Below are 18,456 nucleotides of genomic sequence, written 5' to 3'. Positions count from 1 at the left end.
CGTACAGACAAGACAGTAGCAGAAGTGAAGACTGAACGGCACTTCCCTCACCCAGCCCTCTGGTTTGAGCGCACAGAACACGTACACGCCTACCCCGTTTACAACCCTGCAAAACAAATAACATCACAAACGTGACATATCGGGGGCATTGCAGGTTAAGATACTGCTGTCAGGTTTATTACAGGCGTCAGCATCATCTTCCTCAATCCTGTCTTTTTCAGTATGTAGAAATCCTTTGGAATTGGTAAGAGGGCCTCCATTTGCAGAGCAACCAGTTTCCAAGCTGGCCCTGAACCGCTGGCCGCCCTGCTAGGCGCCCGCGCAGCGGTTCAACGCCTGTCCACTGGAGGAGAGGGCAACACCCGGCACAGGCGGGTGCGCAACACTCTCAAACGCGGCCCCTCTGCGCCCCATGTCCCGGTAAGCAGCAACCGCACAGGGCGGGCGCGCCCGGCCGGCAGCCCCCGCCGCTCCTTCCCACCGCCGCGGCAGCCGCCTGCGCCCAGCCGGCCTGCGGAGCGGCCCCGCCGCGCTCTCCCTCCGGCGGCCCCCGGGGGAGGCGGGGAGCCCCCCCCGGCTCGAGGCTCAGCCCATCCGCCTGCCCCGGCGCGGAGCAGGCAGCGCCCGGGGCCCGGCGGAGGCTCACCCGCGGCGGGGCGGACGCCGCCGCCCGCGTCCCGGCCCCTCAGGTGGGGGAGAGAAACGGCCGGGCGCGGCCAGCGCGCCTCCGAGGCGTGAGCGCGGCAGCGGGCCCAGGCCCGCCCGGAGGCCTCCCCGGGCCCGGCCTCCCCTCAGGGGCCGCCCCCGCGGGGCCCCGCCGGGCTGGCGGAGGCCGCGGCCGTCGCTCCCTCATTTTTTTCACTGGAGGGCAGCCGCGGCGCAGCCGGGCCGCGGGACGGCCGCTCCCCGCCGCCCGGCCCTCCCTCCCTCGGCCTCCTCCCGCCGGGAGGCGGCGCGGCGGCGGCCCCAGGCTCCGGCGGCGGCGGCGGCCCCGCTCCCTCGGCGGGGGGGCGGGGGGGGCCGGGGGGCGGGGGGGGACGGGGGTGCCGGTGCTGGCGCGGGGCGGCGGCGCGCGGGCCATGGCGGGCCGGCCGCTGTACCACGTGACGCCGCGGCGCCCCCTCCGCGCGCAGGCTGCGGCGGGCGGGGGGGCGGCGGAAGTGGCGGGCGCTGAGACCGCCCCGCGGCGGGGCCGGCGGGAAGTGAGGTTCGCGGAGCCGCCCCCGCCGCAGGAAGGCGGCAGCTTCGGTCCCGCGCGGCGCGGAGAGGCAGAGGCGGCGGCGGCGGGCGGCCGGGGCAGGGGGCGGCGGCGGCGGCGCCGCGGAGCGGCAGCGGGCAGGATGGTGGGCGGGGGGAGCGACGGGCAGGCTCCGCCGGGCGACACCGAGCTGAAGCGCAGGCGGAAGAGCCCCCGGTTGGCGGCGGCGCAACCGGAGGAGGCCGAGGCGGAGGCCGCGGCCGAGCCCGGCCCCGGAGGGGCGCTGGAGGGTGAGCGGCGCGGGCAGCGCCCCGCGGTGGATCCCGCGGTTGAGGGCGCGGTGGGGCGGCGCGAAGTGGGGCGGGCGGGCGGGCTCGCCCCCTCCTTCCCCGCGGGCGGCCTGCTTGCGGGGCCGGGAGGCAGGGGCAGCCCGGGGGGATGCCATCCCGGACAGCCGTGCTGGAAACGCCGCGGTGTCCCAGGGAGTCGGAAAGGGGCGCTCGGTGCTCCCGGAGGGCTGTCAGGCCGGAGCCCGGTGGGCTTGGCGTGAGCTGCCCGGCCTTGCCGCGCCCTTCACCTGCTTCTCGTTTCAGAGGACGAGCGCCCCTTCGGGAATCCGGACTCCCTGGCGCGGCCCCCCATCAGAGCGCGCAGACCGGCAGGTGGGTTTGGCCGCAGGGCGGTTACGGTGCGCCCCGCTCGCGAGGGTGCCCGGACGCACGAGACGGGGGGGCGCGGGAGGTGACGGGGTTTCAGCTCCTTGGCAGGTTTTGCCCTGGTTCTGGCGGACAGGTGAGGAAATCCCGCGGCGGTTTTTCTTCCCTACGTAAGGGACGGGGAGCGCTTCGCCGCCGTCGGAAGGGATCGGAGCGCGCTGGAGCCCTTAGGTGGCTGTTTTACCTACTGCACCACTTGGAGTAGTATTTTGTCACAGCCCTAAAATGGGGAGTAACTGGTTTTACTAACGCTGCCTGGTTTTTAAAGGCTGAATTTAAATAAAGTATCTTGAGCTGCCAAAACAGATGGCCGTAAGACTGCTCCGTGCGGCGAGCAGCGTCGCTTACGAGGAAGCGCGGGGCTGGGGCTTGCCTGTCCTTTCTCTGAAGCCCCAAGCGTACCTTGGTACTTGCTCTTGGACGCTGTTGCGCTAGCTGTGTGGCACCGTCTTGTTTCTTTAGTTGATGAAAACTGTACTCTTCTCAAAACTTGAGGGAGATGCTAACTTTGTATAATACAGTCACGTGGCTTTAGCCTGCCATTCCATCAGAAAACTGCAAGCAAATTGCCTGTGTTTCCTTCCCCTTTAGTCTGTTGGTCTATTTTGAGTTGGACTGTATACGTTATTAGGATGTGGCAATTCTAACGTGGATGAGTTGGGCTAGCCTGAGACTATTCTCCATGCCCATCTGTATTTTTGTGACAGGGCTGCCACCAAGCTCTTCTTACAGCTGCAGTGCATGGCCCTAATTATGTGGCATGGGCCTTAAACAGGGCCGCCAATATTATGCTTCAGAAGCAGCATTTCCAGTAGGCGTGGAAATACCTTATCTTGAGGGAGGAAGAGAGAGGTTGTGATTATTTCTTTGGGAAAGTACAAAGGTTTATCTGTGAAAAAAGCCGTGGGAAGCTGTTACTCCCAAATGATGGCTAACAGGGTACTAACATGTTTTGTATTTTAAATGTCTGGGCTGCTTTGGGAAGTACAGCTGAGTGTTTTTTTGTTAATTTAGACATCTCTAAAGATGAGGTTGGAGGGAGAGATGCCTTCCCTCTACCTTCCCGAGCTCTTAACACTGGTATTTGATTATAGTCACAACAGGCGTAAAAGTACGATGTTAAGAGACCCTAATGTTTTATATAGGAGCAAAGGAGTGATTTCCCCCCCCCCACAGTCCTCCCACCTGTAGTTACACAGTATTGGGTTTTTTTCTGCAGAGTTGAGGGCAGACCAGGGGGAACGCAGGGTCTGTGAGGCAGCGGGACAAGCAGGGTGGATTTTTATAAGGACGTAATTGCCATGCTTCCCTGAGAGCAGAATGGAAGCAAAACCACAACTTGAGAAACTGGTTTCTGGCTTCTGCTTAGAGGTTTTAAATATAGATGAGGAAACTTGCTTCTAGAGCTAAAAAGCTTTAAAAGCCTACAAACCCTGCCTCGAATCAGGCATCTTCTCGATGAACGAGCTAAAGCAATCTCTGTTGAACTTGTCTTAAAATATGCAAGTAGAGTGCACGACTGTACAAGTTAAAGGCAGGCGCTAGGTGTTTTTGGCACTCAAGTTTGTGCTGTCCATAGTTGCTTTGGAACATTGCGGCAAACGCGTTGCAGGCTTGTCTCTGTGTTGAAAAAGATTGAACCCACAGGGATAGATACGTACCAGACTTAAAAGAACAAGTTCCGCCATGTTAAAATAATAGCTTTGTATTTTGGTCTATAAACCTGTAGTTTATGAACTCGCAGATTTCTGATCCCTTTGATTAAACTGGCATATGAAATGGGGATAGCAAGAAAATCACTCTCTTGGCAGGTGACCGTGCAGAAGGTGGCTGGCTAGCAGATTTAAAGCGGATTGGAAAATCCTCACTAGCTGCCTGGGAGGCAGGAATGATCCTTTGGATAGGAGGCTTAAGGCCTTGTAAGGGAAGAACAGGCATGTCTGGACTGGGATTTATGTTTATATTTAGGAAAGTTAAACTTCATGAACGGGGAGTTTACTTTTTTTCTGTAGGGGGTACCATGCATGCTGTCTGCTTGCACATGTGTGCTTGTCTCTTCCTCTCTGTTGGTGATACCCGCTGTTACAGAAGGTGCTGATTCACAAGCTGTCATCATGTGAGAAATGAAGTTGTATATGTTTACATCTTTCCTTTTTACAACAACTTTTAAGAACACTTTGAGAGACATAGAGTACTGATTGATGCAAAGAAGGGGAGAGGAATTGAAAAGTATGGACTGCATGAGTAGCAGTCCATCTCTTTAGATTCGTAGATCTTTCTGGTCTTGCGATTACTAGCCACTGCTGCTAGTGAGGTTTTCCTCGCAAAACCTCAGTACATAGTGAACTATGGCTATGTTGTTTGGCATTCCTGAGGATCAAGTAGTTTGGTGAGTATCTTTGTTCTTAGCTTGGTGGGAAATCAATCATTTAACAGGTTTTTAAGATTGCTTTGAAATATAGTATCCCACTCACTGCTGTTGGACCTGTGACTTAATATCCTAGTTTAAAACTTGCAATTTTCTCCCTTGTTTGTGTTTCGGGTTGGTTTTGGGTTTTGTTTTGTTTTTTTCTCCTTTGTATGCTTCACATACACAGACATGCTAAAGCTACCAGAACATATTAGAAAAAGGCTTTCTTTTCTTGAAGTAAAATTGATAAACACTAGGTGGCAAGCTGTGTGTTGCTCTCGCGCATATGATAAAAGAGCTATAGGAACACATTAAACCCCGGGAGAGCCCAGTACTGTTAAAAGAATAAAAGGGCCTAGTGTGAATGTCACAGAGAAAAACTTTTACCAGTTGTATTCTTCCCTTTGCTGTTTCCTCTGCTTATGCCCTTCAGCTTGATTGCTGTGTTATGGTCTCTCTTCCACAGCTGTACTACAGCTTTCTTTCCATACCTGAACTTCCCTCCCCCCCCCCCCCCCCCCCCCCGCTTCTTGAATCTGGGAAACCGTGTGCTTGCACTTTATCCTTTCAAACCTTTTCTGCTGGTGTTCTGGTTTTGACTGGCTTTCCAGCCCTGACCTTTGCTCTGTGACTCCTGTTGTCCTTTATTCTTTCTAGTTAGTAACATTAACCAAGTTGGGTTTCAGCATCTGAATGGCTGTGTAATTTGGCAAACAACCCAGAGGTGTTGGTTTCGATTCTGCCCAACTACCCGAGGGGATTAAATTAGGAGCACAGGTGCCCCAGATTGCCTTTATGGTTAATGAGAGAGAGAGAGAGAAAGAGACCCAAGTAAAGGATGGCTTGGACTACATAAAAAGGGGACTTATGTTCTATATTTGCTTCTCACTCTTTTCCCCTCTGCCTAATGCTATGGAAGACAGCACAATTATTGTTTAAGTTGTGTGCCCAAAGCTGTGGGAAAAATTCTCTTTACTCCCATGCTTGTGTATTTACTAGTTTACACTCAATCTCTTTTAGCGTAAGGTATTTCTTGGCTCTTAGCATTTGGTGTCTTGATGTCTGTGGTTTGTTTCTTTTTTTTTTCCAAGTGTTTTTAAACCAAAGACTCCTTAAAAAAAAAAAAAAAAAGTGTGTGGTGGTGTAGACAGCTATATTTGTAGTGAACTCAAATTCACCAGAAGCTTTTCAAGTCTTAGTTGCTTTTGGTTATGTTTGAGAAAGTAACTCTTGGGAGATCACAACTTGAAAATCACTGATTTAAATCACGTATGTTCTGAAACTGTCTCTTGGTTCTTCAGTTTCGTGATGTTATGAGCACAAATGATATTGCACCTATACCAATCCTCCTCTTTTTTTTTTTTTCCTTTTTTGCCTCCTGACAGGCAGTTCTTCAATTTACTTTTCTCAAGAGAGCCCAAAAAAGGAAAAAGCAAAGGCTTGTGACAGTAACGAACCGGAGAAACCAGCAGAGCATCAACCGAACATTTATACACTGTTAAAAGGTAACAACGCTAGTTTTATCAGTACCTTTTCCATGATGTAACAAATGGTTGCTTAAATGTGGTAAAATGACATTCTTTCAGTTCTATTACAAAAGGGGGAGTTGTTGAGTTGAGATCTGAATGGATGAAGAAGTTTTAAAAAAAAAAAAAAAAAAATTCAGGGTGTACTCCTGCCCGTGAATCAAATTAAAACTGATTGTAGTATGACAGTCATCTGCTTGGGTATAAAACCTTAAAGTTCAAGAAAGCGCAGTTTTAAACTTTGATAAATACATAGCTGTCTGTTTTTTTGATAAGCAAAACAAAAAGATAAGTAGTATCATACCTGCTTCAAAAACTATTATGAGAGTGGATCTTTAATTGCCTGAGGCAAAGCAAAACAAAACTGTTCTTTTTCTAGAAAGATGAGTTACTTTTGACTTTAGGAGGAGGAAGCTGACTATACCAAGTGATTTCAAAGTGAGGGAGCGCTTTTTCTGTTCATTGCTCAAGAGATTTTTCTCGATGTGTGTTACAGAAGCAATAGGGAAATAAAATGAGGAAGAAAATGTGGGATACTTTTTAGCCCAGCAGAAGTCAGAGAGTGCAGCCGTGGCTTGCATTCATTCAGTCAGTAACAGTCCTAATCACACAGTGTTTGTGGGAGAGCACTGAAAGCAATTGTAAGTGCAGACTGACAAAACACAGACGTGAACCAGGTAGTTGAGACGTGCACCAGAACGTATCTGTCAGCCTGCTCTTTCCCAGGAGCACGTGCAGGCATTTTGCTCAGGCAGCTAAGAACAGGCCCGTGTTTGCAGGAGTCCCCCCACCCCGTCTGATAGCAGTGTTGTTAAGGTGATAGATTTACACTGTATTTTGGTTTTCCCTCCTGCTGAATAGTTTTGGTTTCAGAAGTGACAAATCTGGTACCCTCCACTAGCAATCAATTAACACTGCTAATTTCCCTCCCATGCTTTGCATTTTATCATTATTGCATCATTACTTTTTTAAAGAAAAAATTGGAAGGATAATTGTGTCATATTGGGAAAAGCAGGGTGAAGGGCCAAATTAAGCCCTTCTGTTAGATAATAGTAGCTTTCTCCATCTACAGAGGGGTCCAGGAGGCTGTCGTAGAGTGCAGACTGGGTTTGGCAGCACAGCGTATACTCCTTCCCTAATAGCCTTTGAAGATTTCGTAGACAGAACTAAAAGCATGCATGGCCTGTCTGTCTTATTCTCACCTCTGATGTGATAACCAAGTTCTTTCATTTGTGCTTTGGTTTCAGAAAGAAAGGCTGACTTCCTTGAGAAAAATCAAGAGCACCACTCCACTACATCACAGAGTAAGTTGAAAAATAGGTACCTAGTCTTTCCCTGTAATTAAGTGAAAAGTACAGAATTATTTTCATTTCCTCCGCTTACAGTTTTTCTTGTGCCCTGGGATACTCTGTCTGGGAAGGTGGAAAGGGACCCAGGAGGCAGATCCAAATGGAAGCTGGAGAAGGCAGCACGTTCCAGAGCCAGAGCTCTTCTATGAGGTTATTCACCTTGCTGACCACAGAAAATGACCCACTTCCTCCCCCCCCCCCCGCCCCCCTTTTTTTGGCTGAGTTAACAAATGGAGTTGACTCATGGGACAGTAAGTAAGTACAGAGCACGTACTAGTGGCTTTGTGGGGGTGAGCTGAGGAAGGGAACGAAACCTTCACCTTTTGGTAGCACTGAATGTTAGATTAGTTAGATTGTTAGTTAGATTAGTACACAGCACCTTCCCTTCTAGCCGTTCCCTGAGTAATGGTGGCCTGCTATGATTGTATTGGTTGCCTTATACTCCTGGAGAGGAGCAGCATTTTTCTTTGCTGGCAAACTCCAGTCTGTTCATCTAACGACCAATTCCTTGTGTTTCAGGTTTTTACCTTTGGTTTTTTTTGTGGATTTGTTGGTTTGGGGTTTATTTCCTCTTGGAAGACTAATAGAAAGAAGAGGAAAAAAAATTGTTTTGAATTCTTAGTAGCTGCCTGTTCTTAATGTCTTGGTGTTTGTTTCTATCCTGAACAGCTATATATAAACAAAGTCTTGTAAATCAGAATTCAATCTGGAGAACCTGGGGGGTTGTTTGGTGGGTTTTTGGTTTTTTTTGAAAACCACAGTGCCTTCCGGAAGAGAAGATTGTCTTGTGGTAGCTGCACATCCATGAAATGCCTTGAATCGATGCAGGGAGTTCTCCCTAGTCTGGTGCTTTTTCTTTCCTGTGCCAGAGGTAGTAAGTGCTGCAGGAGTGACCAGTTGCGTGTTGGGTGAAGAACTTTGGAAAATCACTCGAAACTGTGCAAGTCCTAAGGTGTCTGCAGAAGTTACGCCTTTTGAGTTAGGCAAGACAAATAATTTGCTTGGCCTTCGTGCAAATTGTGTTGTAAATACGGCAAGATTCTTAGGTAGGATAGGATCTGTTTTTAGGCTGTTTATTGAAATATTTTTTCCTTTAGGGTATGAATCACAGCTGTCTCCTAAATATGAAACCTAGTCTCTGCAAACAGGGCTACATTGTACAGTATTACAGAATCAAGGTGATTTTGATCTGTTAACTATTAGAAGACTTATATAAGCTTAGCCAGTTACAAGCTCCATGTCTGTGCCCTAGCAGGGCGGGGGGTTGAAATTACAGAACAGAGTAGCTCATTAAGCCAGTTAAGCTCCAGCTTAAACCAGAGCTGCTTTTAGCACCTTCTGTGATTACATTCATACAGAAACAAGGTTATAGAATTTATTTTAGTGTTCTTGAAATAACTACTGCAGGGTGTGTTTGTTCAATTTATTCTCAATAGCGGTATTGACAGCATCCTGATTTGGCTATTAAAGAGCCTTCAGCTTTGAACCAGTTGCTGTAGTTCACAAGGAGCCAGAAATTCTTGTGTCTTTTTAATTAACTGACTAAATGCAGAAAACATGCTGACCAATAATTGCACTGCATATATTCATACTGGTCTCTTGGGAAAGTTGTTCATAACACTCTTTTATGGATAACGTCTCTTGTATTTTGCTGTCTGAGCCCATTTAAATAAATAGACCAAACGTATATTTTGAAGTTGAAAGCTTGCATTTTGCTTTAAAGGCACAATTCATCCCAAGGAATGGACTGCTGATGAAGCCGGCCTCTGACCCAAGATAGATGGAGAGGGAATATGAGACTACGCCTTTAACATATTGCTTTGCTTTGGCTACTTATAGCTTGCATTATGTTGTTTTTCTAATATGTGTGTTAGTTGAGCTTCCATTTTTCTGGCCCTCAAATTCCTGAGCAGAATCAGGAAACTTAATTGGGACATGAGATCCTTGTGCAGAAAAGAAGTTTGCTAAGTCTCTGTCATTTTGTCATCTAGTACTTGAAATGCCTCTGGTTTCATTTGCGTAACTTTTGAAGAGTTAAAAATCTTCAGAAGTGATTTGTGATAGGTTGGGGACTTGTGCTTTTTATGCAAGATTGTCAAGATGGCTTAAGAACTGACATTTGGCAAAGAGCGTAGATGGACAGTTGGTCTGCCAGTTGAGTGGGACTTCTCAGGCTAGTAATAGCAGTGAACGCATCATTTTCCTTGTTCAAGACTCGTCTTGCTTGAGCACAGGAGGGAGAATGACACAGAACAGAACAGAAGGTCCCATATGTGATACAGCCCTGCCTGGGATGAGGTCAGAGCCTCGCCTTTGCTCCCGCTTAGCAGGACTGCGTTCGCTTCAACGGGGTGTTACGCAAGGGTGCTTCGTTAACCTTCCTGCACGCTCTCTGGAAGTTTGTATGTAAAAGCATAACTAAGAACAGCTTTTCAATGAAAATACTGCAGTTTGGTGATTTCAACTCCCTGCCACATTCCCGCTGGAAGATTGATTATAAATGTTGACTTAGTATTTTTCTCATGTTCCTTTCTTAATCTCTTAACAGGCAGAAGTAAATTTCGAGATCAGTCCAGTACAGGGAAGCAGTCACAGCCTTTGGCCAAAAGTAAGACTTCTGCTTTCACTTCTATTGCATGCATGTGTTACATTTAACCATTTTCATGCCTCTCCAAGCATTAGATTTCCTGATAGCTGGTGTTAAACCGAGGGTCCTTGCCAGAACAGATGACTTGCTTGCTGTGTTTTCAGCACGAAGGAAGGGTCTTGTATAATAGGTAACATTTCCACCTGAATTTAAGGGCTTCCATCTGTAGCGTTTACAAGATTTGCTGCAAGATTGAAACTGAGGCAGGCCTAGTGGTGTTCTTATTTAACAGCTGTTGTGTTGCTGTCCTGATTAAAGTTAGGATATAAAAAGGTAGTGTAAGGTATACAGTTCGTTCTTCTTCCCAGGGAGGTTGGTATATTTTGTCACTAATTTTACTGGGAACAGAATCGAACCTTATGCTTGTAGTAGGTCAAATAAGTGTTAATTCAACTATTCAAATACAAAACCAAATCAAGATATCTGATATTGTATATGCTTCCTGTGCACTGTTTGCTGTGTCTACTCTTTGTGAAGCTGACTGATGCGAAGACCACAAATGTTTTCTGATAGTGTTGATCACCAGTGTTTGAGATGCAAATACTGCTGCAGAAACTATTTTTATCCTTATGGGGATAGGGAGGAGAAATAACGACACGGAAACCATTCTGGTGATGCTAGGTTCTGTACAGGGCTTTTTCTGCAGAGCCTAAATGTAGGAAAAAGCTTGACCTTTTTCAGAACCGTTTTAAGCTCTTAGTTCGGATTTGTTTAGATAAAGTGGAGTATTGATAAACTTTCAGAAGAGCTCCTTTTTCAGAAGAATGTCCAATTTCTTAGTCAATCTGGAAATGTGTAAAAATGTCCTTTTTTAATGCTCTCACTTCATTAAGTTGCTAAAGAAGTTCAAAGGTGGTGGTTATTTTTTTTTTAACTAGAACATTTTCTTTATGCTCTTTAACTACTTTACCGGTAGCTTGAGAATGAGATGAGTTCATTGAATTCTACTGTTTCCTCGTATTTTCCTCTCACTTGTTGACTTCCAATTCCTTTTAAAACATTGTTTTCTTCCTGTTTGCTCCTCCTTGCTATAGGTGAATCGCAGAGTGGATTTCGCAAGAGCAGGACGTGGTTACTGGTTCTGTTAATTGCTGTCCCGTTGCTTTATGTCCTGTGGAGTGGAATACCAAGCTTTCTGGATGCAACTTTGTCAAGTAGAGATACTCAAATTCTGCAAGCGTTTCGGGCCCGGATGAAGAAACTAAAAAATACGTACCAAAGTCAGGACCCCAGTCTATGGAAAAGAACCCACGTGTTCCTTGAGAAACACCTTAATGCTTCCCATCTACATTTGGAGCCAGCCATCTTGCTGTTCACAGCTGGCCAAGAAGCTGAGAAGGCGCTGAGGTGCCTAAGTAACGAGATTGCCGATGCTTTTGCCTTCTCTCAGAATGCTACTACAATCAAAATTAATGGGGCAGACAAAGCCATATTGGATAGTGACATTGTCAAGGTGGAGGTAGATAATGAGCTCAGCTCTGGGTTCAGAGAAGGCAAGAAGGTAGCAGTGGTGCATCGATTTGAGTTACTGCCTGCAGGCTCCACCTTAATCTTTTACAAGTACTGTGACCATGAAAATGCAGCATTTAAGGATGTGGCTCTTCTGCTGACAGTTCTCCTGGATGAGCAGTCGCTGAGGAAGAGTCTCACCTTGCAAGAAGTTGAGGAGAAAGTCCGGGATTTCCTCTGGGCAAAGTTTACCAGTTCAGATGTTCCTAGTTCTTACAATAGCATGGACACAGATAAGCTGAGTGGACTGTGGAGCCGTATATCTCATCTTGTGTTGCCTGTCTGGCCTGAAAAGGGCCTCCCTGTGGAGGGATGCACATAAAAGTTACTGCAGAGGACTTGGGAAAGGAGGAAGACAGAAAATGTATGTTGCAATGGCTGAACAGGGAAGAACTTACTGCAGCTGCTGAGCTCAGGCAGCATACAGTCCTTTCTGTGCAGAGAAATTCCACCAACTGGCAGGGTTGTTTCTGCTAAAGTAACTAGGGCTTCTCTAAATCAACGGCAGAATGTAAGCAAGAAACTTGCTGGTTGTTGGTAAGTTGTGTTCAGTGACTTATTCAGGTTTGGCATCCTGGAGCTGGAAGTAAGTGTCCACTAGTGCAGAACCACTCATCTGCTTCTGAAGCTGGCTTGGTGCGCTATTGGCTTTGCTATGAGGATCCTTTTCGGGTGGTGCATAAAGCTGGTATTATGTTTGACAAGGTAATAGGATGCAAAACATTACCTTCATCTGCCAGAATTGCTTACTTTTCTTCTAACATAAGAGAAAACGTATATGTAAGAAAAAACATAAACTGAAAATGATGATAGTGATGTGAGTATAAGCACAAGCTTTTTCTTGATCCATCTGATCACAACATAGATGTCAGCTGTCTCTGGCTACTTCTAGAAATGGCAAAATTGCTTGAAAGATTTGTGACTTGTAGAGAACCTTTCAGCAAGCGTTTCTTCTTTAAATGAGCCTGCCCCAAACAGTTCTGAAGAGTGAGAAGAGCTGAGGTACAAAGGATTGCTTATATGTTAGAAGTACTGACGACAGTTAAATAATCCCTCAGCACCTCTTTGCCTTGCTGCTTCTAGGAATTCTCTGCTCTTTATCAAAGTTCTGCAAGTCTTAAAATTTGGGGGGAAATGATAAAATGCCAGCCGTGTGTGTGTGTACTACAGACCTGTTGCATCTCCTTTCCAAACAAAAGTTTAGGAAGACATAGGTTATTTCTCATTTTAATAAGATAATTATTTTTGCATCAAGAGAATTTATTTATTTGTGGTACTTGGTATCCTAGAAAAATAACCTTTCTTCATGTGTCTGCATATAACCTGCTGCTTGCTGTATAAGCTTCTAGTGAAGAACAGATTTGCAATGCATGTTTTTAAAATACATTTTTTTAGTGTGCCTCACGCTGAGAATCCCTCACACCAGACTAAAAACATGTACTTGTTTCTATTGTAAGTATTTTGTGTAAAAAAAAAAAAAAAAAAATAAAAGAGAATTGCAGCACTTCCATGTCATTGCTGTTAGTGTATGCTCTTGAACCATTTGTCCGTGTGCATTTGGTTTTATTCAGTATGAAGGAACGTGTGAAGACTGCTCTCAAATTAATAGGACGTTTTCTTGTAACAGCTGAGAGATTAGTGCCTCTTGGACCCATCCTTTATTCACAAACCCCTTGAGGTGTCCTGTTGCAAAAAGTCCGTCTTAACCAGGAAAACGTCTTGAGGTGCTGGAGCTTCTGGTTTCTTCGTGCAGGCAAAGGTTTGGGGTGTTACATGGAATGGACCAAAATCAGCTTGAGCATATAAAAGAACACAGTTTGAGAGACACAGAGCTGTGGACACTTAAACCAGAGGTGGATTTGTTCTAACCACCGAGAGCCAGCAATGGATAGTGCGTTTTATTTTAATGGGAAGAAATATAAACAGTAAAAAGACATGGAAGTGCCGCTGTTCTGAGTGTTTAAGAATAGCTCAGGAAGGAAAAGATGGCATTTACATTTTGGACATTTCACTGGACAAATGTTTTTTAAAAAAAACAACTGTGACTTATTTCTGAGTGTGTCCTGATAGCATATCTGTTTGTATATTATGTAAACTATTTTAGTAATCATTAAAAATAAACTTACTTGTTTGTTTTATAACCTGTTTTAAGATTTGCCCATTGAATTTTAAGTGGTCAGACTTTTTTTTTTTTTAACATGTTTGATTGTTCCTTTTACCTTTGACCAAATACAGATGCCTAAAATACAACCTTTTGCAAAATTTAGAACTTTTAAGAAACTTGAGTGGGGTGGTAGATACTGGGATGCAGATGCGTGTATTTGATAATATCAGGGCTTTTCTCTAATGGGGCGCAATTCAGGAAATTGTAATAGCTCTGGATTGTCTTTTCCTTGGTGTTGTTCTACTATTCCTCAGTTCTGATTTCAGCTGGAACTAATGATAAGATATGGTTCACTTGTTTCATTAGTCCGATAAAAGACTCAGCAGCTGACAAAAGGGATGACTTCATTCTTGTTCCACTCCTAGCTGCACGTTCCTGTATCTCTGCTGTTGCAAACTAGTGCACTGACTGGAGGGACAGTCTTAGTAAAAAGTAGCTTATGAAAAAAAGTATATACTTAGCAGAATTGGCAACCACAAAAAAGATTTAAGTTATGACATGAAAGCAGGAGATTCTATGCTCTTGTACTATTACGTATGTTTATATTACATATGTAATCCAGGTTATTTTCTGTTTCTAAAACTATGGAGTATTAAAGAGCTATGTTCCCGTTTCAAGACAAAATAGGAGGGTGCCTGGAAACTAAAGACTTGATGTTCCACTTAATGTTGTGCCAGACAAAGGAGAATTATTTTTTTTTTTTCTGTTAACAGTAGGGAAAGCGAGGTGTATTTCCAAATATATGATGTGCTGCTTAGTCTGGAAAAATAAATCAAAAGCAAGATGTTGTACACAGCAGCCCCTTCTGGAGGAGGGGAAGGCTTGGGATTAGAAGACTGTTCCTGCTGTTGAAGTAGTAGATAATTTCTGTAGCTGTTTGTGGCTTTGTCCTTAAAAGGCTCTCATTAAACATCCACAGGTACTTAATGCAGATCTCATTAAGTAACTCCTCCTCAGCCAGAGGTGAAGAGTAATGTCTGGCTGTGTTGCTCACAGGCAGCTGATTACTATCCTCCTTGTATAATTATTTCATTGCCTGCAGCAAACACAGCTATTTGATGTTTTCCAAACTGTAAAATACTTTGGCTTCTTCTAGAGGAATCGCACTTCTGAAGTTGAACTGTCCCTAACTGTCAGCAGCTCAGCAAATTAAATAGTCTGTGACAGCAAAAATGTGCTTATGTAGAGCAAAGACACCAGGTCTGGCCTTGGGACTGAGAAGGGGATGTTTCTTGTTCTGTGAGCTTACAGCATACAGACTTTGGGCAGAACTCAATCTTGGGGCAACAGAACCAGCTGCGCACCAATTTGCAGACAAAACTTCCAGCGTTCTGCAAATTGGACTGGAAAACGCAAACGGCTCCGTGGCTTGCGAGCAGACGGACACCCACAGCTGGCCAGAGCCCCCTCGCAGGTAGCCAGCCCAGGCGGAAGGTGTGAGCGTAGCCCCTCTCCTGTTACTCCTGCTGCTGCCGCCTTCGAGCACCTGGAGGGTGGCCATACCCACATTGGCTTCAGCAGTGGCTGTTGTAAAAGGGACCTAGAACAATGCGCAGCCCCGCCTGTTGTTACCTTGTCTCTCACACCCTGCTCTGAGTCACCTTGCGCTGAGCAGTGGAGTTTCGAGCGTGTGAAGCAGGTGCATTAAAAGGACTCATTTTTTCCCCCAAACAACACAAGCATTTGCTCATTTTCCACAAATTAAAAAAACAAAGTCATGGTTTTCATACACTTTTTTTGAAAAACGTTTTGAACTAGTAATTGATTCAGCTCAAACGGAGTGCAAAAGGCAAAGTGAACTGTATGTTAAGGTAGGCATAAAAGTATTTGCTGTACAGAATGCAGCTTATATGCACCATCTGCAATGCAACTGCCAGCATGCCGTATTTAGGGAAAAAAAATCTGGTTTTGGAAGTACGTAATGATACATGAACAACTTGCCAGATTCTGTGCTAAGACCCCGTAGCGCAGCTGGAAAATGATGAGAACAAATCTGAAGTGATCCCTTCTCTATTTTATAAGCCCAAATCACGCAGAGAACAATTTTCCATGCATTGTTTCTGCTGTAAGACAAACTGCAAAATTGTAAGAGTATGGAGAAGGTGGTGGTGGTGGTGGGGTGTTCCTGTAGTCCTCACAGCTGCCCTGTGTCCTGTTTTATTGTCAGCTCCTGACAGTTGGATTTATAATTGCATGCCTGGACAACCTCATTCCACATCCAACAGGTGGAAGCACCCTTCCCCGAATTCCTCCGTGGCTCTTGGGAGCCACGTCAGTCAAGGCAAGGGGGGAGGGAGTCTGGGGGGCTCCAGCCTTTCAGCTGCAATAGCCAGCTGCCCCCTTCTATATTTAGAAGGGGTGTGCAAGAGTAGTATGGAGTGGAAAACTTTCCAAACCTCTCTCTTAAAGCTGCAATAACCAAGTTAGCGTAAGATGAGATTGTGGCTCTTTACTTTTAACTTACTATCTGTCTCCATCCACCGCTCTCAGTGCTCGCTTGGGCAGGCGGTGCTTGCTGCAGTTACCTCCGTCGCTTTGCAGTTTAGTGAGCAGTTCGCCAAACTGGAGTGTGTTCAGTCCTTCCTTTTCTCTCAGCTGTGGCTGTTCACAGGTAAATGGTTTCTTTATTTCTAATCTTAGCAAATTTCAGAAGATTATTGCATTTTCCGTAAGAATCTCTTTCTCTTCTCTCCTTGTGTGATGTTTGCCTGTCAGAGCTTTACGCCCATTGGTAGGGAATCTTTAAAAAAGTAACCTGAAGTTGTACAATTAAGTTCCACTGGCAGATACAGAAAACAAATAGAAGCCACACAGAAGCAAAGCCGGTAGACAAACATTGCCTTTTAATTTTATGTGACTGACTGAAAACAAATGATTTTCATGTTTGAGAAAATCCTGATGTGATGCCTTGTTTGCCTGAGGATGAAAAGGAGGAGCATGAAACTAGATTAACTGCTTCCAAGCAGAAAAGAGAAACTATGTTTAAAAGTGTAATTAAAGAGGTAGTGCATTACAAAAGTGCTGAATAATTTAAATAGGCTGCCAATCCAGCAATATTAAGCAGTAAATTTAAGTAAACACTAGGTGATGACGGGGAATGTAATAATTTAATTTGCCCTAGTCTGCGATCAGGGCTCCCATACACTGTAGTAATATTGTTTTCATTGACTGAAATTGTCATTATTATTACTTACAGTCTTCTCCTGCATTTGGGAGGAGCAGGCTTGCTCTTTGAGAACTCAGGAGGGAATTAGGCACTACTTACCACTTTTTCCCATCGGAGCTGTGCTCGTCTTTTCAGCGTTCACGTATTTTTTCCCTCATCTGGCAAAATGAAACGACGTTCAAAGATTTAACCACTGACATCTCAAGCTTACCTCTTGTTTCAAAGGCGGCATGCTTACGCTGGAAAATATACTCTGTAATTAGTTCGTGTATGTAAAAGAGCCAAATTAAGGTTAAATGGGTATCCTGTAATTGTGACGTGATTAAGTTCTGTGTTGCCTAAGCTTCGCAGCTGTAATGGTCTCTCAGTGTTCTGGGTGGTTTTATATGGTGTTCCCATATTGGAATAACTTATATGCAAAATGTTGACCATTCACAAGAGGAGGGGCTACGTAAAAATAGTTTAATCATTTTTAGTTAACGGGGGGAAAAAAAAAAGCTCCAGTAGTTTTAGTGATCCTTTAGCGATTGGGGTAGATAACTCCCCGCCCTCATGCTCCCCCAAGAAATTTGGCATCTGTAGTCAAACAATCATACTAATGACTGAAAACCAGACTCTGGCGAAGTTGTAGACAAGCCCTGAAAGAGAGATTCTAAAAATAACTGTAGGAAGAATTTCTTCTTTCCTATTCTAATGACCTTCCTTCTTCAGTGGAAATAATTTTGTTACAGCTGGATAACATCTTAGACCTATTTTTGAAATGTGGTGCTTTTAATGCATCTTTGGGGTGGAATCTATGCAATAGAAGAGAGTATGCTAACAAACTCTTCCGGGTTTATAATGACTGTTAAAAGTGAAATTAAGTCGGTGGTACTCAGTCAGCTCTGTGAACTTTTGCAAATGTTGCTTATTTAAACTTAAATTTGGCAACTGGGAGACTGTAATCAGAGCTGCTTTCATTTTGCAAAAAAAAAAAAAATTAAATTATTTTTATAAAGATGACTTAGCTATGAATACAAATGACTAAAAAATGGTGCCCTAGTTTTGACTGGAGCTGCTTCAGGAATGCCAGCATCAGCATTGGCACCGCTCCGCCGCAGTGGTTTAATAAACATTGCAAAGTCCTGTTCTTGCATCAAAACCCAGAGCTCTGCCACGGCTCTTTATTTTCACATGATTTGCATGTGGACTGAACTGGCAAGTCAAGCCTGCACAACCGTGCCGGGGGGGAGCTTTGAGGAAAATATCAGAGAACGACATTTTTCAGAGGCTGAGGGAGGGCCTGGCGGCCCGAGAGGTGTGAGGACGCGAACCTCCCCGGGCCCGCGGGGGGAGAGCAGGCCCGGCGGGAGGCCTGGCCGCCCTGGCCCCGAGGCCGGGAGCCGCCGGCCGCCTCGCCCGCGGCCAGGCGCGCTGCTGCGTGGGCTTCCCGGGCACCATGAAAGGTGCGCTCGGCCGGCGCCGCCCTCAGCCCTTCCCGCCGCCCGGGGTGCACCTGCAGCGCGGCGCGCCGGGCTCCGCTCCTCACCTCAGCCCGCCCTGGAGCCCGGCCTCGGCTTCAGCAAGGTAGGCGGGCTGCGGGACCGCCGCGGTGCTGCTCGCGGAGGCGGCCCGGGAGAGAACGGCGCCGCGCCCCCCCGCTGCTCGGCCGCGGCCCGCTGAGGCGGTGGGGCAGGGCGGGGAGGCCGCGCCGCACCCAACATGGCCGCCGCCGGGGCTGCGGCGCGGGCGGCGGGGAGGGGGAGCGGCGGGGCGCCGCCATGTTGGGAAG

At 46.2% G+C, this 18,456-nt stretch overlaps 1 protein-coding gene and 1 long non-coding RNA gene across 2 annotated transcripts; one reads left to right on the top strand and one right to left on the bottom strand.

Annotated features, from left to right (window-relative positions):
• Positions 1 to 1,040: 1,040 nt before the first annotated feature.
• On the top strand, positions 1,041 to 13,496 carry LOC104011343 (torsin-1A-interacting protein 1). The gene is made up of 6 exons (XM_087734541.1): positions 1,041 to 1,488; positions 1,792 to 1,860; positions 5,710 to 5,829; positions 7,098 to 7,154; positions 9,748 to 9,807; positions 10,881 to 13,496. The coding sequence occupies exons 1-6, from the start codon at positions 1,080 to 1,082 to the stop codon at positions 11,675 to 11,677; spliced, it is 1,512 nt and encodes a 503-aa protein (XP_087590667.1). The 5' UTR covers positions 1,041 to 1,079; the 3' UTR covers positions 11,678 to 13,496.
• LOC148052197 (uncharacterized) lies at positions 12,824 to 18,434 on the bottom strand. The gene is made up of 3 exons (XR_015699279.1): positions 18,214 to 18,434; positions 16,785 to 16,843; positions 12,824 to 16,435 (listed from the first exon to the last, which is right to left on the bottom strand). It is a non-coding gene; the product is annotated as an uncharacterized LOC148052197 (long non-coding RNA).
• Between the last annotated feature and the right edge of the window lie 22 nt (positions 18,435 to 18,456).

Source organism: Nipponia nippon, unplaced genomic scaffold (assembly GCF_047370975.1).
Source record: "Nipponia nippon isolate SJK-2023a ecotype South Korea unplaced genomic scaffold, ASM4737097v1 scaffold_5, whole genome shotgun sequence".
NCBI classification, from domain to species: Eukaryota; Metazoa; Chordata; class Aves; order Pelecaniformes; family Threskiornithidae; genus Nipponia; species Nipponia nippon.
This window is presented reverse-complemented; position numbering and strand designations above follow the sequence as displayed.